General features: G+C 40.0%; 1 protein-coding gene across 3 annotated transcripts in view; it reads right to left on the bottom strand.

The window, feature by feature from the left end:
- Positions 1-20,918, bottom strand: part of FNDC3A (fibronectin type III domain containing 3A) — a 110,415-nt gene extending 89,497 nt beyond the window's left edge. Inside the window, exons 1-2 of one of the 3 annotated variants that reach the window (XM_030962931.1) lie at positions 20,863-20,918; positions 4,455-4,583 (exon numbers count right to left, since the gene is read on the bottom strand). In XM_030962931.1, the coding sequence (XP_030818791.1) occupies positions 4,455-4,556 (102 nt within the window). In that variant the 5' untranslated portion in view covers positions 4,557-4,583; positions 20,863-20,918. Of the gene's footprint in view, positions 1-4,454; positions 4,584-20,708; positions 20,835-20,862 lie in introns of those variants that run through there. The other 2 variants (XM_030962923.1, XM_030962963.1) reach the window with 2 other exon arrangements.
- Positions 20,919-21,644: the final 726 nt, after the last annotated feature.

Below are 21,644 nucleotides of genomic sequence, written 5' to 3'. Positions count from 1 at the left end.
GAGGAAAAATACAGCTTGACAATGAGGTTCCATAAGCTGGCACTGAAGCATTGCATGCCTGAGAGTTCCAATGGTTCCACCAAACACACCTCTGCTGTGCTTCAGTGCTATGAAGTCACTGAACAATGGAAGAATAATTGTCAACTAAAACAAACTTCAATGAACCTCCAAAATGAGAAATTAGACATATCTGCTAATTCAATAGAGCCAAAGGGGAAGTACAAAAAAAAACCAAAAAAAGCCCACAAAAGGCAAAAAGGACAGAAGCAACCATGCCCATACTCTGTTCTGTGAAATCGAAGCACAGATAAAAGGAAAAGAGCACAATATGGAAAGTGATGGAAAGTGAGAACAGTTATAACATTATATGTTGTTAAACAACTTTTAACACTTTTTTTTTTCTTGTTAAGGAAAAAGATCATGAAACATATTGCAGTTCTAGGCTTGATTTTCAGCAGCAAGACAAAACCAAAGCAAGATGGAACTTGATAATGTACCATATGGTTTTCAGAAGCAGAAGTGCCAGAACAAAAACCTAGGAAACTCATTTAGCAATCTAGTCTAGATTTATATTTCCCAACACCATCTTCACCATTATATTTTGCTGTAATGCCACATATGTAAACAATCTGAAGGCCAAAAAAGGGGATTACTTAATTTGTTTTCTAGCCATCTATTACTCTGCTGACTGAAGGCATCCTCCTATGACAACAGGTGAATAATAACAACTTTAATATCAGAGGTTTAAATATTTAAAGAAGAAATTGCTTTTAGGAACACTAACTTGTAGATTTGATGTTAAATACCTGCTTTAACCCATACACAATATACACACCCACAACACATAAAGACACACAGAGTGGGATTTTTGGAAAACTCACCAAAACATCTAAATTTCTCAATAAAATTTGGAGGACAAGCATCCAACCTCCCAAGCTAAAAGTGTTACTTTACCCCTATACCTTGCCAAGAAATACAGTCAACTAAAGGTCAAACACTATGTCCCATTCCCCAGAGAAAAGGAAATGGTTAACAAGCATTTTGAGAGTGCTATCTATATTTTCTGGTAATAAAGGACACATAGGTCATACAGGAATGTCTCACTTTGCAACTGCTAGCTTTAGTGGGAAGGTACTGTGAGGGTCCAGAACTCCTTGGCTGCTGCACACTTGTGTCAGCAATTTACTAATTTGTTTTGGAATTGCACTGGGTGCTGTAGCAACTTTCCAAAACAATTTAACGTAAGTGTGTTAAAGTAGTTTGAACTCTTGCCTCTTACTTTCCTCCCCTTCCACCAAATCAGGACTCACATAATCAAGCACATCCTTCCTGTCCAGCCTCAGCAAAAATCACTAAAGCATCACCGCACTGGTTACCCTTATGTGAAAAACCCTCAAGCATTTCTGTCCTTATACCATGTCTTCCCAGTTTCACTTGGTTTCTATCATAGATCCTATAGATCTGCTCCATTCTCCATCTACAACCTTACTCACCATCAAGACATAAGAAGTACATTATGCCCTCATGCTGAACACAGTGATAGGAAGGTGTAAAATCAAGCAGTACTTCTGTGCTTAACAGAGGAGGAGGAGCCAGCAGGCTTGGTCTCTGCCTTTTCTTTTCACTGGTTTTATCCTATGAAATTAACAGTAGTCCCTTGTTCTGTGGGACAGAGAACCAGGCAATCTCCCACAACAGCACTGAGTGACATACAAACATCCACACAGTTTAAGTTTCCCATGTTTTCTGACTGAACACTCACACATTCCTCTAACTTTGTGGATTGTTTTGTTTTAAAACATGGTGGAAAGTTACAGCTTTAACCTGATCAGACACTTCCGCTGTTTGAAGCATATGACCTTTCATCTTAACTTGTTCAAATATTTGTACTGCTATTTCACATTTACACTGCTAGCAGAACTTCAAGTATTTGAAATAGATTATCTTGAAGATATGAACTGTTCCAGAAAAGTACGGAATGGTCTGTATCCGTCTGGTAACTCAGTTATGCAGCATAAGCAACCTAAGTCACCATAATTACAAGAGTTAATTCTGGTAAAATGTAAGAAGGGGTAAATTGATTTAAAAAATCCTCAGATGTTTTACAGCTGAATAAAACCTTTCAAGTTTAGTATACAGCTAACTAGTCTAACGTAGAAAATACCAACACAGAAGCAAAATAGTTTAATAACTCCTCTACTGGTTTTCAGAAGGAAAATACCTAAATAACCAATTTTCTACTGGTTTTCAATACCTTTTCAGACAGGACTGGCTAAAACTAATTAGTTCCGCTACAGACCAACTTACATGCTATGAACACAGAAGAAAATATCCATTTCCTTACATGGACAGTGCAGCTTTGAATTCTGATTGCAGGAATACAAATTTTGTCAGCTCTACAGGTTAGGTTATATTTTATGCAATCCATAAAAATCCATATATATTTATGCATCCATTGGTTAACCATATTCACCAATGCTGTTACGAAATAAACTGGATAAGTACTTTTAATACATCAAGGAAGTAACCACTACAAAATTGGTGTACTGTAGCTAAGTAAAAAGACTTACAGAAAAATTAGTAACTCCATCATAAAGGCAAAAGTCCTTTTCCTTCTTATAGTTTCAAAGTTCAAGGGAAAACAAAGGAATACAATGAACTAATATTCAAGTTTAATATTAAAGAAAAAAAAAGACTCAACACTACAGTGTTTTGTACTTGAATACGTCATACTTTCAAATGCAGTATCTACCCCTTTCCTAAGTACCATATAAAACAAACATGCATGATTTTAAGACTGTTTTAAATAAATAAGCAGCTGCCTGACCTTTCTGTGGCATAAGTCTTAACTGGGCAACCTTGACACATAACACAGTCCCTGCCATTCTGGATTTCCCATATTTCAGATATACAAAGTATTTCTACCTATTGATGGCTTTTAAATCACCAGAGGCAAAAAGGGTTTCCACAGAAGTTCCCTGCCACTGAACAAACACACATTGTGGTGTATAACTGCCAGTTATCATGAAATGGGGAAAGAAAAGAAAATTACTTTCTTTATTGATGACTAATGCCCAGTGAAAATTCTCTTTTTTAAAATACACGTGATTACTACCAGTCCCACTTCAGACAGTAGTTGGAACGAGCTGCCTTTTGTTTTAAATTAAAAAGGACAACAACAGAATATATGTTGTTCTTTCCATTAGAAGATTAACACAAACTCCCACAGATTCATTTCTTTGAAGAAATACTTTGCTTGTTTTCCAGTTTTAATCTTCCTTGGCCGAAGAAAGAGACAGCATCTCAAAGAAAACATATATCCAAAAGAACATTTAAACTCACATATGACTCAAAATCTTGCATGATTACAGTGTAAACTTGACAGAGCAGCCTGAGAGTCTTATCTTTACAGAGGGCAGAACAAGTAACTCAGTATCAACTATGTTTGAAAGGTCGTGGTGAACAGGGGAATTTCCCAAGGACTAGAAGAAAGCAAACACCAGTGCAATCTTCCAAAAAGGGCAAGGAGGAGGACCCAGGGAGCTAGAAACTGGTCAAGATCACCTTTAGCTCTGGGAAGATGAGTGGACAAAGCTTTCTAGAAGCCATTTCCAAATGCAGTAAAGACAAAAAGGTGATTTGAGGTAGTCACTATGGATTCACAAAGGTGAATCATGCCAGACAAACCTGGATGGCCTTCTAGAGTGAAATTACTAGCTTGGTGAATGAGGGGAGAGCATAGTTAATGTTTACCATGACTTCAGCATTTTGACACTTTTGAATAACATAGAAACTGATGAAGCACAGACAGACCATAGGCACCAAGGTAGACTGAAAACAGGACCAAATGCCAGTCTTGAAATGCTGTAATCAGCAGTGCAAAGTCTAGCAGGCAGCTATCCACTGGTCACCTACTGCAGTGGCTGACACTGGGGCAGACAAGGACTACAATCTTCTTTAAAGATCTGGATGATGGGACAAAGTACATCACGAACAAGCGACACAAATCTGAGTGAAGCAGCTGATGCACTAGATGGTTGCACTGACATCAAGAAATACAAATTCAACAGGTGTCCAGGCAGACACTAACATTATTAGCACGTTGCGCCTCAGCTACTATGTTCTACCATAGGAAAAGGTTTATTTGCCTTAATAAAATCATGCAGTAATTTAAATATATAACTTCCAAACTAAAACACAATCATGGCTTGACAACTTGGCAGCTATTTGGTCCCATTCTTCCACAAAGAAGTTCTTCCAAAACACAGGTTTTCTGCTTCATACTTCTTACAAACCTTAGATCTGCACCAGTTCTGCCTTCACCTCAATCTCCAACACATGTGTATGCCTAAAGCTGCAGAAATATACTCCAGATGAAGGATTACTATCTTTTACAATGTCAACATGTCAGTGATGTGTTGGAAGGAAAAAAATATATACTGAAGTTTCCTTACCTGTTGTGCTCCATCTCCACTAACAATAGGGGAAGTCAGAAGAGGGATTTCATTACTTATAATTGAAGTGGTATCCAGTAACGGTGGATGTTCTGCCATCATTGATGGTACACTAATTCACAAGATCACCTGCAAAGGAAAGTTACTCAGATGGTTAAACTATATCAATATTTCTGAACAATTATCCTTAAACCTTGTCTCACTTTAGAAATAATAACAAGAAAAGAAGATTTTGAAATTAGACACCTTAACAAAGTATGTTTCCACAACAAGCAGCAACCGCATAATCCTGAAGATGAGTTTTTGTCAGCTGGTACAAGCCTTAGTTACATAGAGAGGGTGGTTTACACCCCCTCTAGCGGCTGAACCTCAGAAGAAGATAGATCACTACCCTGGAGCAAACAAACCTGAATCTTTAAACTTTGTAACAAACCAAGGTTTCAGCAAACTGGCCCTGCTGACAAAATGCCTACGGACGAAAAAGAAAAAAAAAAAAAAAAGAAAAAATCGCATTTTCTTTAGAACCTACAAGCACATTGTTCTTGTTTATGTGACTGGTAAAAAAACAAGATATACTAACAGGGACACTTTTTTCTAACAATCAACTCACTTTTCCTATTATTATAAAGGATAAATATTTTAGGGACAACTCGTTACTAGGAAATGTCCTAGTGAGGCACAAATAAATGAATAATAATAATAATAATTAAATTATTAAATCTGCACAATCTGACATATCATCATTTTAAAATTTATTAGATCCAGAAATAAAGCTGTGTCACTTTGATAACCAGTGGCCCTTTAATCAGCAGTTAAAACTTGGGCAGGAAGGGAAGAGACAATGCCCACACACACAATTGTAATTCCTCATAACCATACTACAAAAAAGCCCTCACTTGCACACATTGAAAAGTTGCAAGAAACCTGATAACAAGAAAAAAAGCCACAGAGGCAAGAGGCCCACGAAAGCAGTGATACACTTTAACTGAGGAATATCACATAACAAGGTTACAGAAAGCAGGATTCAGCTGAGCATTCCTTTCAATTATATTAACAGGTCACAAGGAACATGTTTTCTGATATTGTACGTCTTAGTGCTATATGAAAACAGGATGGAAGAATTAAGACCAAAAAAAGCTGAAGATTACCATTTTTCCATGCTGGAAATAAGTACTGCAAGTCTAAGAAGCTGCTTTTGAAATTGCATTTAATTTTGTTTAAAAAAATATCACTAAATTACATTGGTTTACTGTAGTGGTCTTAACTCAATCCCAGCTAGACCTAGTACACTTAGCTTTTGAAATAAAAAAAGAATTCGATCAACAAGAATTGAGAAACTGATATTTCTTAACAAAACAGAGAGACAGATGGAAAGAATTCACTAGGGGTGAATGGCACATTCAGAATTCCCACAAGTTAATCCTATTTTGCATCTGGAAACAGTGCTTTACATCAAACATAGACATAAGGATTAGGCTGAGAAGAAGCTTGTACAGTATTTCTAAAGCAGAGTTGCCTCTCTCAGCCAGTACTTACAGTAGCCTGGTAAAAAAAAGTAAATACAATTTTAGAGTTATACAGCCTGACAGCCAGCAGTGTTACAGGCTTTTATAAGTTTTGTCTTGGTATCATCTGGCTACTGAAACTCCCTACAAAGACTTCCAAACTTCTACTTCAGATATACTGCCTACACATAAACAGAGACATTTACTAGTTACAGCATTAACTTCAAATGCAAAAATACCTGATGGTAATGGAAAAATTGAAGGAGTGATAATGGAATAGAGTCAGCTTAATGACCTAACTACAGTACCAAGCTCTAGAGATATTTTAACCTGATATTTTAACCAGGTATTTTAACTGGTTAACCAGTATGGTTTACTACTAAGCACAGCCTAAAACTTCATCCCTCCCAATGGACTGCTTTCACTTGCTTGCCCCTCTACGGTAGATATTGTAGCTCTGCTGTGGGTTGAAACCTGTAGTACAATGCTCTCAGTACAAGAGGACTCACACATTAATAAAGCACTACAGGCCTCTTGTACAGAATTTTTTCCTACTATCCAGCCTAAACTTCTCCTGGTGCAACCTGAGGACATTTCTTCTTGTGCTATCACCTGTTACCTGGGAGAAGGGACTTACCTGGCTCCACCCTCCTTTCAAGCAGTTGAAGAGAGTGATAATGACTCCCCTGAGCCTCTTTTTCTCCAGACTAAACACCCCAAACTCTCTCAGCAGACCCTTCCCCAGCTCCTTGCCCTTCTCTGGACATGCTCCAGCACCTCAGAGTCCTTGTAGTGAGGGACCAAGAACTGGACACAGGGTTGAGGTGTGCCCTCACCAGTGCCAAGTACAGGGGTGCAATCCCTGCCCTGGTCCTGCTGGCCACATTGCTGATCCAGGCCAGGATGCCATTGGCCTTCTTGGCCACCTGGGCACACTCTGGCTCATGTTCAGCTGCTGTTGACCAGCACCCCCAGGTTCTCTTCCACCAGGCAGCTTTCCATTCTCCGGCACAGCTGTTAAATGTTTTTATTTGTATGAAATTTGGTTCCCACAGGCATCCAAGTGCTTAGGTCAGTACCCCACCTTCAGCACCCAGTCTTTAGTGCCTTAACTGGGACACAGCTAAATTCCATGTCTGAATTCAAGCATTTGATTTATTCTGGAGACAGAACACACTGCTCATTGATAAACCCTGACAGGAGGTACTATGTAGAATGTTATTCCTGACACCCTCTACAACAATAATAGAAGTGCTACCTGTCAGTCTGTGTAATCAATCTAGGAAAAAAAATGTTTCTTTGACAATACAATATTAGATTTCTCTGCAATGTCACTGAACTAGTCTCAAAGACTAAAGGTTTAAACTTCACACCAATGTGGGTCTATACCACACGTTCATCAAAAGCCTTTCCCCCATCAGTAGTCAGGAAGCAGCAATCCATACAAGTCAGCGCACATAATATGGTCACACAGTAAGATGTGGCATGTTCACCCACTGCAGGTGCCTTTTAGTTTTGCTGTGAGGACAAAGAAAGATACCAATTTGAAAAGACAGTATGTGTGGCAGAAGGAGAAGTCTGCTAAAATGGACAAAAGGTTGGCGTCGAGACAAACAGAAGTGCTCAATAAACATATATTGGAAATAAATTCTATCACATTCAATGCAAGGACCTCAAGTGTGTGCAGACAGAGCCTTTAGACCAGCAGAGCCCAGTAGCTTGCATTCAAGACCTCTTGAAGACATTTACCTAGACCTTTGAAAAAGACTTGCAAAAAACTTGGGTCCTAGGAAAGTCTCAGAGGTCTGGAAGAAAAGTAGAAGTTTGCATTAAATACTGTGTTGTAAATGGGACAATCTAGTCCTGCTAGCAAACAATAATTTGAGGCCAACACTGGATGTTATTTGTAAAGAAATAAAATACAATTAAGATTCATTGAAAAAATCTTGTCCAATTAACTTCATACAAACCTTCTGGTGATGGATATTGCTGAAAAAGGTACTAATAAGTGGACTGGAAAAACAACCTTAAAATCTTACTTGGCATTAGAGAGCATTTCTCTTCAATAGAAAAACAGAACAGATGGATTAAAACTGAATGGACAGTCCTTAAACATTAACAGTAAATACAGAGTTGTTGAGCCATGTGAATTTCCAATAGCAAGGGAAGGTATCAGTTCTCAGCTTCTCATTACAGAACATGTTTTTAACTTGCCTCCCAGAAAAAAATTAAAAAAAGGAAGTCGAAAGGAAGTCTGGAAATGACAAGCAATGACATTGATAAGAGACTGAGTCATTTCAGTCAACTAAAATGGCACGAATAGCTTAAAAAGTTAGGCATAGCAAAAAGTATTAATGTATAAAGGTAAAACTGCTCTTTCTAAAACTAAAAAGAATGAACACAATCCTGTGAAGGGTTGATTCCGACAAGGACAGAATAATAAAAGTGGACAGTCAAACACAAGCTTGCCAAAAGGCTTTATCAGTTATATCAACAGGTCTACCTCCCTTAGCAACATGGAGGGGAGGATGTTTTTCCTGCCTCTGGCTACAAATACCTATCATTTCTACAGGAATAACTTCACAAGCTTTGTCTCCAATTTTCTGACTTGAAATTGCTGCTAACTGTTCCAAGTGTGAGCAACAGCTTCTTGAACATATTGTTCCATACTGAACATACTGAAAGCAAAGTATGTACATACTGTAATTTCAGCCTTAATCCTCATAAAACTGCCCAGATGATGTAACTCTCCTCCAACTCCATCTAGTTTCTAGATATACTCAGGACTTAATGAGAGCTCAAGAAAAACAACTTGCATTTGGACAACAGGTAAGGTTCAGCCTGCAGAACCACTACAAACAATTCACTAGCCTATCATCAGATTTCCTGCACTATTGAAAACTTTGATGCAGCAGCCTTCAGAAGGGGTAAAATAACATGTGGGATGAACCAAAGGATTTATTTAAGGCCTACTCACTGCACCATTCTTGTGGACATTGAAAGGGACCAGACAAGGAAGAGGACGCATTAGATGAATAGGGAGATAATTCTCAGTTGCTAAGCACAGAAGCAGCTGAGACGTAATTTGCTACTGGCGGAGCATTAAATGCATGCTTATTTACAAATCTACACTGTTTCATGCACACAACTGCTGCATGAACAACTATTTCATTTCTTGTCTTGCTACTGCATATACTGAACTAGTAGCAGACATTCAAAGCCAATTCAGGACTGCAAACTCAGTCTACACTGAATCTGCCCTGAGTCTGCTCTACAATGCAAGGAAAGTACACGGTCTCTTGAGATTACAACCAAATTGTGTAGGTTAATGCTTTGTACTAGACTTATATTTTAAGTGGGCTATTGCCCACAACCCCCACCTGAACTGCTATTTGAAAATACCTTGAAAGAGTTTTCTGAAGCCTATCAAAGCTGAAACAAAGTAAGGGTATATAAACTTACTGGATGTGATTTGTTTAGACTCCAGGACTTATGCCTGAGGAACCTTTAAGGAATGAATTACACTAACAAGGCAAAAGGCTAAATGATGTTAAAGCTCACAAACTGTGTTCCACTCCATAGTTCAGTAAGCAAGTTTGCCTTCCTGAACTGTAACGACAATTTAACTCAATCCTTAAATGCCTTCAGATTTGGTCCCTTATTGTTTCTGTGGCACTACCCTCAAGTTGTAAAGCACAATACAACACTGCTTTTTACACTGTCAGTTGTTCGCTGAGGGTTAAGGAGTGTTGTAAGGCTGAGATCACTGGGCAGTGCATTCAGTGCATTTCCTCTGCACATGCAAAGGATCAGCATTTCTCTAAGAGACCAGCAGCTGACCTCAAGGATAGTCTCTGAAAAACACATCAGCATTGTATCAGCTGGATCATCAAGGTAAAACAACATGAGTCAGCAGCACATGTCCTGTAGCAATGAAGGCATATGAGGCTGTAATAGCAAAAAATATATTCTTTATATTCTTAATATATTCTTTACTTACACGGTGCGTGACCAAAAAATTTGGAGACCAGTGCTGTAGAAAATCAAAACCTGACCATGTAAGGTCCTAACAAAGGGCTGAAAAAGGCAATCTTCAAAGATCCTGTCAAGCAGAATTCTCCTATGAATTCCAGAATATTAGTCAAACAAAATGCAACACTTAATGCCAAAGTTGAATGATTCACAGTAGGTCAGAACCCAGAGAGAGGACCACAGCTTGACTCCAAGCTCTTAAAAGCTATCAGATCCTCAATTCAAATTTCAAGCAACTATGACAATGCTAATCAAAACTCAAACTCGGACACCTAAGGCTCAAACTTTGGAAGACATACACATAACTCTGCCCATGACAGAACTGCTTTATAATCTGGCCTTTCTTCTAAAAGAGGAAGGCTGCATTAGATGAAAGTTTCAAATTAAAAAGTTATACTTCCACATGGACATCCTACACAAACAAGCTTTCCAGTTCAGCTGGGATATAGGCACTACCATGATAAATGTAGTTATAACTAGTGACAGTGCTGTGTACAAGAAAAACATATGGACCGTTCCTTTCCCAGAGATTCACTGCTTCTGGTTATTGAGTTTGATACACAATATAATTAATTGATTTATTCACAACTAGAGGACTTATAAGGCCACTCTCCACAGTGGTATCACTGGTGCCTACTGAAGGAGAAACTTGTATTGCTGTTTTTTTCCTCAGTTTTCATGATTTACAGAGTACTGCTTCTCTACGTACCTACGTATCATCAAAATGCTTACAGCAACTTAATACTCTTTCACATCCTAATTCTGTCAAATCTAGTGAACAACAGACACAAACTTTTATTATTCCAGGGAGCTGTTCAGAAGAGCTGTGAATTCTACACAACACAAGGACAGAAGTTTAAGCAGGGACAAGACAAAAGCAGCTAACACAAAAGAGTGCAGTGTAAGAAACTGGCTTAATGAAATCAATACTAAATGTTTCCAAACTGCATGTTGCTGTTATAGAAGTAACAAACTCAGGGCCTTTCCACCATTTCTTTGTCAGTACAGCAGTTTCATACATGCTTCAAGCAGTATCATATTACAGCTGCCAATTCCAGGTTGCTATAAGGTGTGTTTTCCCAGTGGGTTCAGTACAGCAGAGCAGGTGTGCATTCCTTCTTCAGCTGGGTCTTCATGCAGCTACACTCCCCCAGGAACCACAGGCAGGGCCCATCCTCCAGCCCAGATAACTTCCAGTAAGAAATAAAAGCTTCTCTGAATAGGAGGCAACACTTAGGTTTTGCCAAAGACCAAGGAATGAATTTACAGGACCTAAAAAACCATAAAACCATCACCCAATCCTAACGCATTAAATGCTTTAATTCTGCCTTCTCCAACATGGAGACAGCAGATGCACTTGAAAAGCAAACATCTTTCAAGAGGCTGAAGCAAAAAAACCAATTCCTTCAAATCTGTCAAACTGGCCATCCAGTTCAGAACTTATGAGACAAGAGTGGACAAATAGAAGTGCCCAAGACATACAAATATGCTAAAATGAGGAAAATTCTAGAATATTCCAATGCAGCCCTAGGGTGAAGAGAACAGAACAAAGAATATACAACAGATGTTAGTAATATCACTTAATGCACTACTGGAAAAAGCTCAGATAGAGTGATGCAGCTAGTGTAGAAAAGTATTAGAATATAATTACCCAGAGATCCATAAGGTTGTAGCTGAGCTATTAAAGTTATGAAGCATGCTGAAGAGTTTTGTGTTTGTTTTTAAGAATCCGAACTGAGCAGAAGGATTTTAATTTCTCTCCCTCCCTGTACATTTACCACATTTTCCAGTCAAAGAGTTTCAGATGTGGCAATTACAGTACAGCAACTTGAAAAGATCTGAACTAAATATTTCAATTAATCTGCAATTTATTTAAAATACACACTTTGTTCCTGATAAAGTACTTTTCCTGTTTCAAAAATATTTTCCTGGGACACTTGATAAAATAGTTTCCAACGGAACAGAGGAGGGATTTTTTTTTGTTAGAAGAAGGGTGCTGTGGGGAACATTTTTCTTTCACTAATTTGTCAACCTCCTTTTAAGTACAGTAAAAGCGAAATGGCTATTTCCTTCAGTGCTGGTCATAATACTAAAACTGCAGATGGGCAATACAGGAAAATTATAAAAATAGTATTGTTGCATGAAGTGAATCAACAATGTCGAAGTCTGACAGTCACTTAAGAATGAAGATAGGTTAAAGGTTTTAATAAGCACTGGAAGTTCCTATCAAAAAACCAAAAAAGAATCTACAACATCTACCATCAATATGGAAATACTTCAAGTGTTGTCACAGACACTCACTCAACACAATTCTCAAAGTCTGAGAAACACAATCCACAACCCTGTTCATACATATGTTCATATGTTACCACCAGAAGATGAACACTGAAAGGTGTAAAATTAATGCAGTACTCTTGAGAAGGAAACGCTGACTGCTGAGTAAATGCAAGTGCATGTCAACAGCCAAACAGTACCAGATCTGACTCATGCCCAATAGTCACCCCCTGATCTACTTGGAGCAAGAATGGCCAAGCCCCACAACAGCAAACCTTAGCATTGTAGGTGTTTGCTATAGTAATGAACACTTATGTGTGCTATAGTAAATGAATACTTATGTCAGGTTACCTTCATACCCCAGACTATAAACTGCAATGATTTAGGAGCAGCTTCAAATGCAGTTCATGCATTCATGCCATGGGTACTATAACCTACATAAGAATGCATAGTAGATAATTGGAAATACCCCAGCTGCTCAATTTTAATGCATTTGTATTCATAAGCCAGCAGTTTTTGAATCTGAGCCAAAGAGGCTAAGTTTTTAATAGCAGCTGATGTAGGAAACTAAACTTTTGAAGGTGAAGACTACATAGAGGAAAACTAGACAGTTATAAACCAGTCATCCATAACGGCACAATATGTTCATGGACACTAACTAGCTCAGCTTGCCCAGCACAAGTGCTGAATGCTTGACTGTACGCAGCAAGACCAGTGCAACTGAAACTACTTCAAAACACCACATTCTGGTTTTAAATGTTGTTGTTATTATTATATTATTTAAAAAACATCCACAATCCTTATCTGAATGAAGTACATGTAACTTGAAGCTGTTGCCTATGAAGAATTCAGTACTTCCCATTTATTTGCCTGTTCCTCTTATACCTTCAAAGAAGTCTAAGCTTCTAGTAAGGGGTAAATGCAAACATAACACAAACTGGAATTTTCTGTTAATTTTATTTGGAACTACTTTGATAGCGTGCACTTTACAATCAAAGAGCAAACTGTCAGCAGCCAGGTGCAAACCCATACCTGGTCTTTAGCAGGCACATGAATCCAATGCACTGACACACATAGGGTGCAACACTGTGACCTCCTTTGTCTTGGAGAACATCCTCCATTTAGATACTCATGGGAATCGTCCCCAAAAAGAAATGAGGAGAATGAACTGCATACCGTATTTTTTCGCACCACTTGTAAAAAATCGGCAATGCAATTCCAATTTATTTATGCTACACTGATCTAAACTATGTTTTGTTTTACACTCTTGTAATTCTCAAGAACTTCCTTAAACCCTCCTAGTTTTACTGTTATACCAGCAAAATTAGATTCTTCTAAGTTTCTGCCAGGACTGGATTTCCTTCAGTTTGTTTTCTGAAAATCACATGGCTTCAAAACCAACTTGGCCTTTCCCACTTAACTGTTACTTTTGCCTTCATTTCTGTTTAATAACATGCTTAGTTTTTGAGAAAACAAGCAAATTCAATGCCAAGAATCAAGCTACTTCCTCATTTGTCATTGACTCCCTTTTCTCAGAGGCTGTGAGTAGCAACGAGAAATTTCCAAAATAATTTTTCGTATGATACCTTTAAGGCAAACTAAAAACATGGATATATTTTTATTAATAAAATAATAAGACCTGCAACTGGTCAGTGAGATAAATTTATTGCAGAGACAGTTGCTGGTGTTGGAGCTACAAAGAGTGCATGACTCAAGCAGAATGAGCAGCTTTTAAAGAACTCTTATGAAACAGCTTTTTCCTGCTCATTCTGAAAAATGAAAACTGCTATCCAAATGTAAGGTGACATAGGATCAATGAGGCTACAAGTCTAAGAGACTTTAAAACTTCTCTCCACTGATTATTTTGGAAAAGCTGTAGATCTCTGCTTCTATAAGGAACAGGACAATAACAGAACATGATAAATCAAGACAGACATATGAAAACTACTTCCCAAGAGCAAAAATTCACCAAAAAAGGTCTTTTGAGGCCTAACAATCACATTTGAAGGGCATTCTCTTATCAAGAATTTAAACTCCTCTACGTCAGTCCTGCTAAATCATTCTAGCAGATGCCACTTGCACCACTGCAAGCAACTGGTCAACAAAGTGATTTAGACTGTAGGACAGATGCAGTTTAAAATTAATCATATAAGAACTGGTCAGTTTTAACACAGAAGCTTCCTGACTGACTTTACACAAAAAATGTGCAAATACACAAGTGAATGTGAAATGTAAGAACAGAGAGGAAGTGCTTGTACCCCATCGGAAAAAAAAAGCACAACAGTCAATCAGGATCTCAAATGAATGCAACTCTTGAATGTGCTACTCATTCAAGAGTTCTCCAGCACAGGAGTATCTGCAACTACTGAAGGTGACGACCAGCAAAACACGAGCAGGTTTCTCAGGTGATATTAGCAACCCCTTCTACCAAGTTCCACACCACTCTCCTAGAAAAGTTTTAATTAATCAAAGGTTTAGTTAATCAAAACACCATGGGACCAACTTTTTGATTGCCCAATCAAGTCAAGAGGACAAAGCTGCTCTTAACTTCCTCTTTTACATATGAAGTTGCAACATTGAATAGCTGTCAATTTGTTACCAACAATAGAGTCACAAAGCCAGAAACTGACTTGCTTTCAGCTGTATTGCCATGATGTACATACCTAAATGTACTGGGATACTTTTAAGATCTATTTCTTTATTTATGGTAATTTATCCTCACCATTGAAATGCCACCACTGAGCGGACTGTACAGATAAAGTAATATTCTTAAATGGGGGCAGTCAAATTATTAGCAAGCCTGAACAAATTAAAACAAAATACATTTCAGCTGCATCTATGATTAATCATTGCCAACAGTCACTGCTCACCTCCACAGCTTCTTTTAGTCCTAACTTGGTACTTCATTTCAATATCTTCAATCCACTTTCATACTAGACTAAATGGGTAAATACTTGTCTTACAGTGTCACCCTCTCAATTTACATTTTTAATAGACTTGACAGGATTTATTCTTACTGTAGAAAGTCCCCTAACAGTCTATCAATATGTATTTTGAAATATTACTGCATAGTTATAGTCACAGCTCTCTCTCTTTGCCAAGACATTGAAGTCACCAAAGTTTGTGCTGAACCTTCTTATCCATTCAACTTCTGCTTACAGATTAGTTTCCAGATACCTGCACACTTTTTGCAGACCATTACTACTTGATTTGCTATCCCTACCTGAAATGTGTTCTTCTGTCACAGAGTAAAATTACTTAACTTGCTATTCTGTTGTCTCCATTTCCTTCTGTGAAGTTATCTAGTAGATAAAATTCTTCCAGTTAAAAGGACAACAAACTAAAAAAACCAAAACTTTGCAGTTTGAAAACTGGAACTTAGAGAAGAAGGATTTATTTTATAATCAAAGGAGTAATACCTGGAATGGAGTATGCTACATTAGTGAAGGGAAATGAGACAACAGCCGGACTGGACAGCAGCCCATGCTTGTAGGATCCTGTATACCACAGACATTGGGTCTATACACTGAGGAAACTCAACGCCATTTACAAGGGACTGTTTACACTTGTGAACTACAGAGCTTTCCACTGCTGGTAACAGTAAAGCTCAAGGCTTGCTCAGTTCTTTTTCACTTCAAGTTATTCAAAATCAAAAGCAAATAAGAACTGAGCTTCACAACCAAGGTATAAAAAACTCAAAGCAGATTCAAAAAGAACTGTTATGCAGAAGGTAAGGTTAACATTCGTGCCCTGCATATTCCTTTTCACTTCCAGCTACCTGTCCATACCTGTCACAGTATGAACCCTTTTGGACCTTATTGAAGACATTTATTACATCTTAGAAAATGCTGTGCTCTTCTTAAAGCCTATTAATGGCTAATAAAAATTACTTCTACTGGTCAAACTGGGATTGCAAACTTGTAGATAACTTAATTTTTGACAACTTGCTATGCTCCAAGTCATTCAATATATAGTAAGGTACAATATTTTCTACTGTCTATAAATGCAGAATTTTGCAGTGTATCTGCTCATGTGTCCTAAATGCCTTGGAACAACTCTGGCAGCAAAACTGGGGAGAGGTACACCATAGGCATATTCAGTGCTCCTGATTAACTTCTGTGGACTGGTGTTGGGGTGGTGTTTGATGCCCAAGGTACTAAACCAAAACAGAGGATACCAGTGTTAGCCTAAGTGATGTTTTGACTGCAGAAGAGCATGAGCAGAAGGTCCACAGATCCTGAAAAAGTAAAAAAATTAAAGGGAGACAAAAATATAAATTCTGTTAAGGACACTGGTGGATATATTGGTAGGTCTGATGAGACTGAAACCAACAAATATGCTTGCCTAGACATAAACAGTGAAAGTTTACTTGGAGCCATGAACAAAGAAGGCTAAGCAGGTCCAGTCTAACTCAGTTTGAAATGTGCTGTGAAGACATCACAAATGAGCATGGTGCTGAAGTTTCAATCACGTATTTAAAAAATAAAAGGACATTTCATTCTTGAGCTACTGCAGTTCTGAATACAAAAGCTTTCTAAAACAATACATCTAAGAAGAGTAATAACACAGCGCTCTACACAACTGTGCCACCAAAGTGAAGCCCAACACTTTCTGCAGCATGTGTTGTAACCAAGACAGATTATCAATACAACCAAGAAAAGGTGCATAACTTAACAAGTGAGTACATCAAGAGTCCACCATGAAAGGAACAGCTAAAAATTCTATTTCACTATTGACAAAAGAGCATAGCAAATGCTATTTTAATTTACATTTCATTAAAGTAATCTAGGACACGTTAGCAAAAAGTCTGTAGATTTTCAGTGATTACAGGCTCAAGAGTGTGTCAGCAGCTGGAATAGGACCAGATTCCTGGGGGGGGCAAACAAAATGACTTCGAAAATATTTGTTCCATCTGAAACCAAAAGCAAATTAATTGGAACAATTAAAGATGACAACCTACAAGAAACATGTAATAGTATAAAGCGTTACAGACATTTCCTAAACATCCTGCTACCTCATCAGCCCTACAAAATACACACCTGAGTCCAAAATACTACCGGACATAAACACAACCATTAAACTTCATGAATAGAGAAGATTAAGAAAAAGGCTGATAGGCTATTGACATAAGTGAACACCAGCATTAAGAAAGCTCAAAGTTTACTGTATATAGCAAAGAACAAGCAAAAAACCAGTCATTTCTGTAGCTCAGGAAACATTGGCCCCATGAGCAAAACAAACATTGTTCATGTTTGCTGAACAGAAAAAGCAGTGTACTCATTCCAAACTATTATTGCTTTCCTGAGATACAGACAGTATCTTTTAGTTAAACTAAAAACTTGACAGTCCAAGTCAAATCCATTTTTACTGAGATCTGGTCCTACAGGAGAAACGTCAGCTCTCAATTCAACTCATGCACTCTAAATTGTAGTGAAGTTGAATATTACTACAAATTGCCTAGGAATTTCCCCAAGCCAACAGTCTTAAAGAAATCAATGATAAAATATAGAAGTGTTATTGACACCTATAACAGAGAGAATCCAATGCATATCCTAGATAACAGAAATGCACTGATGGAACATGACACTATCTGCAGACATTTTAGCAGAGATTGAACTAGAAATCCCACAGCAATTAGACAGTGGAGGTGAAAAAAAGATACAAAGTGGAGGTGGAAAAAAGATACAAAGTTGCTAGAAGAAGATAAGGATTCCTGAGGTTCCAGAAGGCACTGACAAGGAGCATCAATGGTGCAGAAAACTGTCTAGAAAATAGGCCTGCATCCTCACAAAAACTGTCTTTTCTGGTATCTGCCTGTCTGGGAATGAACAAGACTGCATGTTTGCCAGTTCAACCCAAAAAGGGGGACGGGGCTGGGTTACAGGATTTGCCACTGACAGAGCCATCAACAGACAATCAGAACAGCAGCACACAACACCTTTCCAGCATTCACTATTTCTAGAGACCAACACATGTACAACAGCATACATTATTGCAGAAGTGACCTGCCAGCAAGGGAAATTGTGGCATCATCCAAAAGCATTTAGATGTTAAAATCATCTAGGAGAAAGTACTGACAAGGATGAAAAATTGAACCTCTCGTCAAGTCAGGCTTTAAGAGTTTTTCTCAAGTCCTAAGACAGAACATTGCAGAAACACGTTCAATTAAGCAGTTAAAGCTGCAATAACCATTCTAAAGGATCTCTTTGAGATCTTCAGCCAAAATGATCACCAGCATGACACTGAGTTAGCTGATGGAGGTCCAAATTCAAGTAAAATAAAATGGCCACGAGGCAAAGGTTAACAAAGAAAAGCATCTCAAGATGCACAGGACTCAGAGCCCAAAGTTAAATGAGTAACTAGCCCAAATCATAATCCAAGTTTCTGCAGCTCCATTACATCACTGCCTATAAAAATCTAAAGATTTTGAGTTTTAAGTTCACAAACTAGCAGAAACTTCAATTTGAAAAAGGTAGAAATGCCATTAATGGACTGAAATTAGGTAATTGGTGCTGGGTGTAATGACCTGACCCTCATGAAACTCATACACCCATAGCTTGTCATACAGCAAAAAGCCTCAGAAGAGCTCCATTTGTCCTGACAAAAACCTGAGACACTCACCTGACTTTGTTTTAATACTATCATCTACAGTAGTCAGCCTGAGACTCTGCTCAAAGCTGATTGCTCATCCCCTGACCAAGTGAGCTAAGCAACAGATCACTGAGTCCTGGCCTTTCTGAGGACAAGGATCTCTGTCTCTCTTAACCAGGCCTTCATCTGCTAAAAATCAGTGTCCAGTGCCCCTGTGGAACTCATACAGCACATCAACTTCCTCCCCCAATGTCACCAGAAAAATCATTCTGGTGAATGATTTTGAAAGAATCATTTGTAGTTTGCACAAACAACTCCCAGATTCAACAAGCGTGTGACAAGATAACTTGTGTACACAGAGTGAATCTAGGCTAGATGCCATGTTTTCAAACTTGACCAGCACCCTTCTTGCTCCCTCATGCTTAGTAGAAACACTGGCTGTCAAGTGCTCTATCCAATTTGCCAACATTGAGTGCTGGAGATACTCAGCTACTTCTGACTTTCACATATGTGTACAGCTTTCTTCCTACCTGACACCTTGCTACTTCCCCATTCATCATGTGATTAAATTTCATAATTATTTGAGATCATTTCCTTAAAAAACAAAACAAAAACCAAAAAAAAGCCAGGAAAAAATGTAACTGATCATCCTCTCTGAATTTTAAGGACCACTGATTTGCTGTGACTCACACTATTTCACAACACAGAAAATAAACACATCTACAGATGCAGATTCGCATCAGTTAAATTTCTACACTGTATAAAGCAGAAAGTTTCCCATTGCCATAACAACAAAATAGCTTCTTAAAAGCAGAAAGCTTAGCAGTACTGGCTCCTACAGCTTCTAAGACAGAAGCTGGCAAGCACTCAGCAGCAAAAAATTTAGAGATTTTAAGTTTCCTTGAAAATTTAAGGCATTTCTAATCAGGTATGTATTTGATCAAATGCAGACTGAAATTTTAAAAACAAAGAACATTTCACAGAAATTACTTCGTAATGCGAAATGTTCTAGAATAACACTTGACATGCAAGGTGGCTAATAAAATGCCTTTGACAGGGTTAAACAAATGACTAACACGTCTTGAGGTGCCATTTATAACATCTTCTCCTACCAAACACACTTTCTCTTGTTTCTGCTGCTTAATTTCTTTACTTCGCACAATAAAAAACAGCTGAAAAGTTTCATTTTTGCTTTTAGTTGGTTTCACTTTCGAAGTTGCCTGGAAGCAACGAAAAGTTTCTGTTCAGGTTGGGCGATATTCAGGGAGGGGGGAATCGGGAGCAAATCTGGCTGAAAGAATAATGCCTCTGCTAGGAGTCGGCAAGATGATTATTACCGTGGTTTCGGGAAGACTGTTTTAGCTACATAGAGACGCTCAATCCCTTTAGCTGGGCGTTATGAGGGAACCTTTACGGCTTAGGCGGAGGGCAGCAACAACAATAACAACAACAACAACGTCGAGAAAGAGGTTTCGAGCACCACCACTGCCTTCTCCTCCCCGCCTGTCACAGCCGGCTCAGCTGTTCTGGTCGCGCTCCGCATCTGCTTCTTTCTCCGGCTCAACCTCCGCCTGCTCCTGCGGCCGCCGCGCCGCAGCCCGGCGCTGACAGCGGGCGGATCCCCGCGCCCCGGCCGGCAGAGGCACCTCCGAGCCGCGGAGGGAAGGGAGGGAGGGAGCCGCAAAGTTTCTTTCGCGGGGCTCCGTCGGAGTCGCCGGCTCCCGGTCCTGCCCGGCGGGGAGCGCCGCTCCTCAGGCACCGGGGCAGGCAGCGGCGCCGCCCCCGTCCCCTCGCACCCCTCTGGCCGCCCCGCGGAGGGGAAGGCGGCAGTTCGCCATCAGCGCCTACTCACCGCCATGGCCCCGCGGCTCTCCCGGCTAACGGTCCGCGCTCCGCCGCCAGCGGGCAGCGGCGCCGAGGCGGGGAGCGCCAGGGGGAGTTCCCGATGGCGCAGCTCGGGCAGGGGCGGCGCTTCCCCCACCCCTTTGCCCGCCCACTCGAGGTACCTGCCCTCCGGCCGCCGCCGCTCCGCCGCCTGTTCCTGCCCTACCCGCGGCTGTCACTGCCCCCCGCTCCCGCCGCCACCCCCGCCCCGCCGCCTCAGCGCTGCCCGCCGCCTCGCCCGCCGCCGCGCGGCCGCCATCTTTGGGGAGAGCTGGGGGGGCCGCGAGGGGGCAGTTGGCTCTGGCGCGCAGTGCGCCTGCGCGGAGTCCTCCCGTGCGAGTGGGCGGGGGCGTCGGCCGGAGGGCGGGGCGGGGCCATCGTATGTGGGCGTGGCTTGTGCATGACAGAGGTGTGGTTTGTGGGAGGGCGTGGTTTGTGGGAGGGCGTGGCCGGGGGGGCACGAGGGCGTCCGTGGGGTCGGTGTCGGTCGTTCCGGGGCCTTGACCTCAGCCTGTACTGGCGTCTGGGGTCAGGGCTTGCTTGTGTAAGCCCTGCTTAGAAGTAACAAAAAGGTCTCTACGTTATCAGCCCAGTATTGAGCACAAACCCAAAGCGCAGCCCCATACCAGCCGCTGTTTAGAAATTTAACTCTATCCCAGCCACACCCAGCACACATTCCACCCCTTATTCCGTACTATTTACACCATGGCCAGACCTCACACTATTCAATACAATTTCACTAGCCACCATCCTACTTCCCATAGCTTGATACAACACACAGATATCATTCTGTTAGTCGATGGGCCACCCTTGCAAAATGTCCATAAAATGTCCTTTGAGTTCATGTGGTCCATGACTTTGGGTTCCATCAGTTATGGTAGTCACTTGGGATGGCAAAAGTATG

This window comes from Camarhynchus parvulus, chromosome 1 (genome assembly GCF_901933205.1).
Source record: "Camarhynchus parvulus chromosome 1, STF_HiC, whole genome shotgun sequence".
NCBI classification, from domain to species: domain Eukaryota; kingdom Metazoa; phylum Chordata; class Aves; order Passeriformes; family Thraupidae; genus Camarhynchus; species Camarhynchus parvulus.
This window is presented reverse-complemented; position numbering and strand designations above follow the sequence as displayed.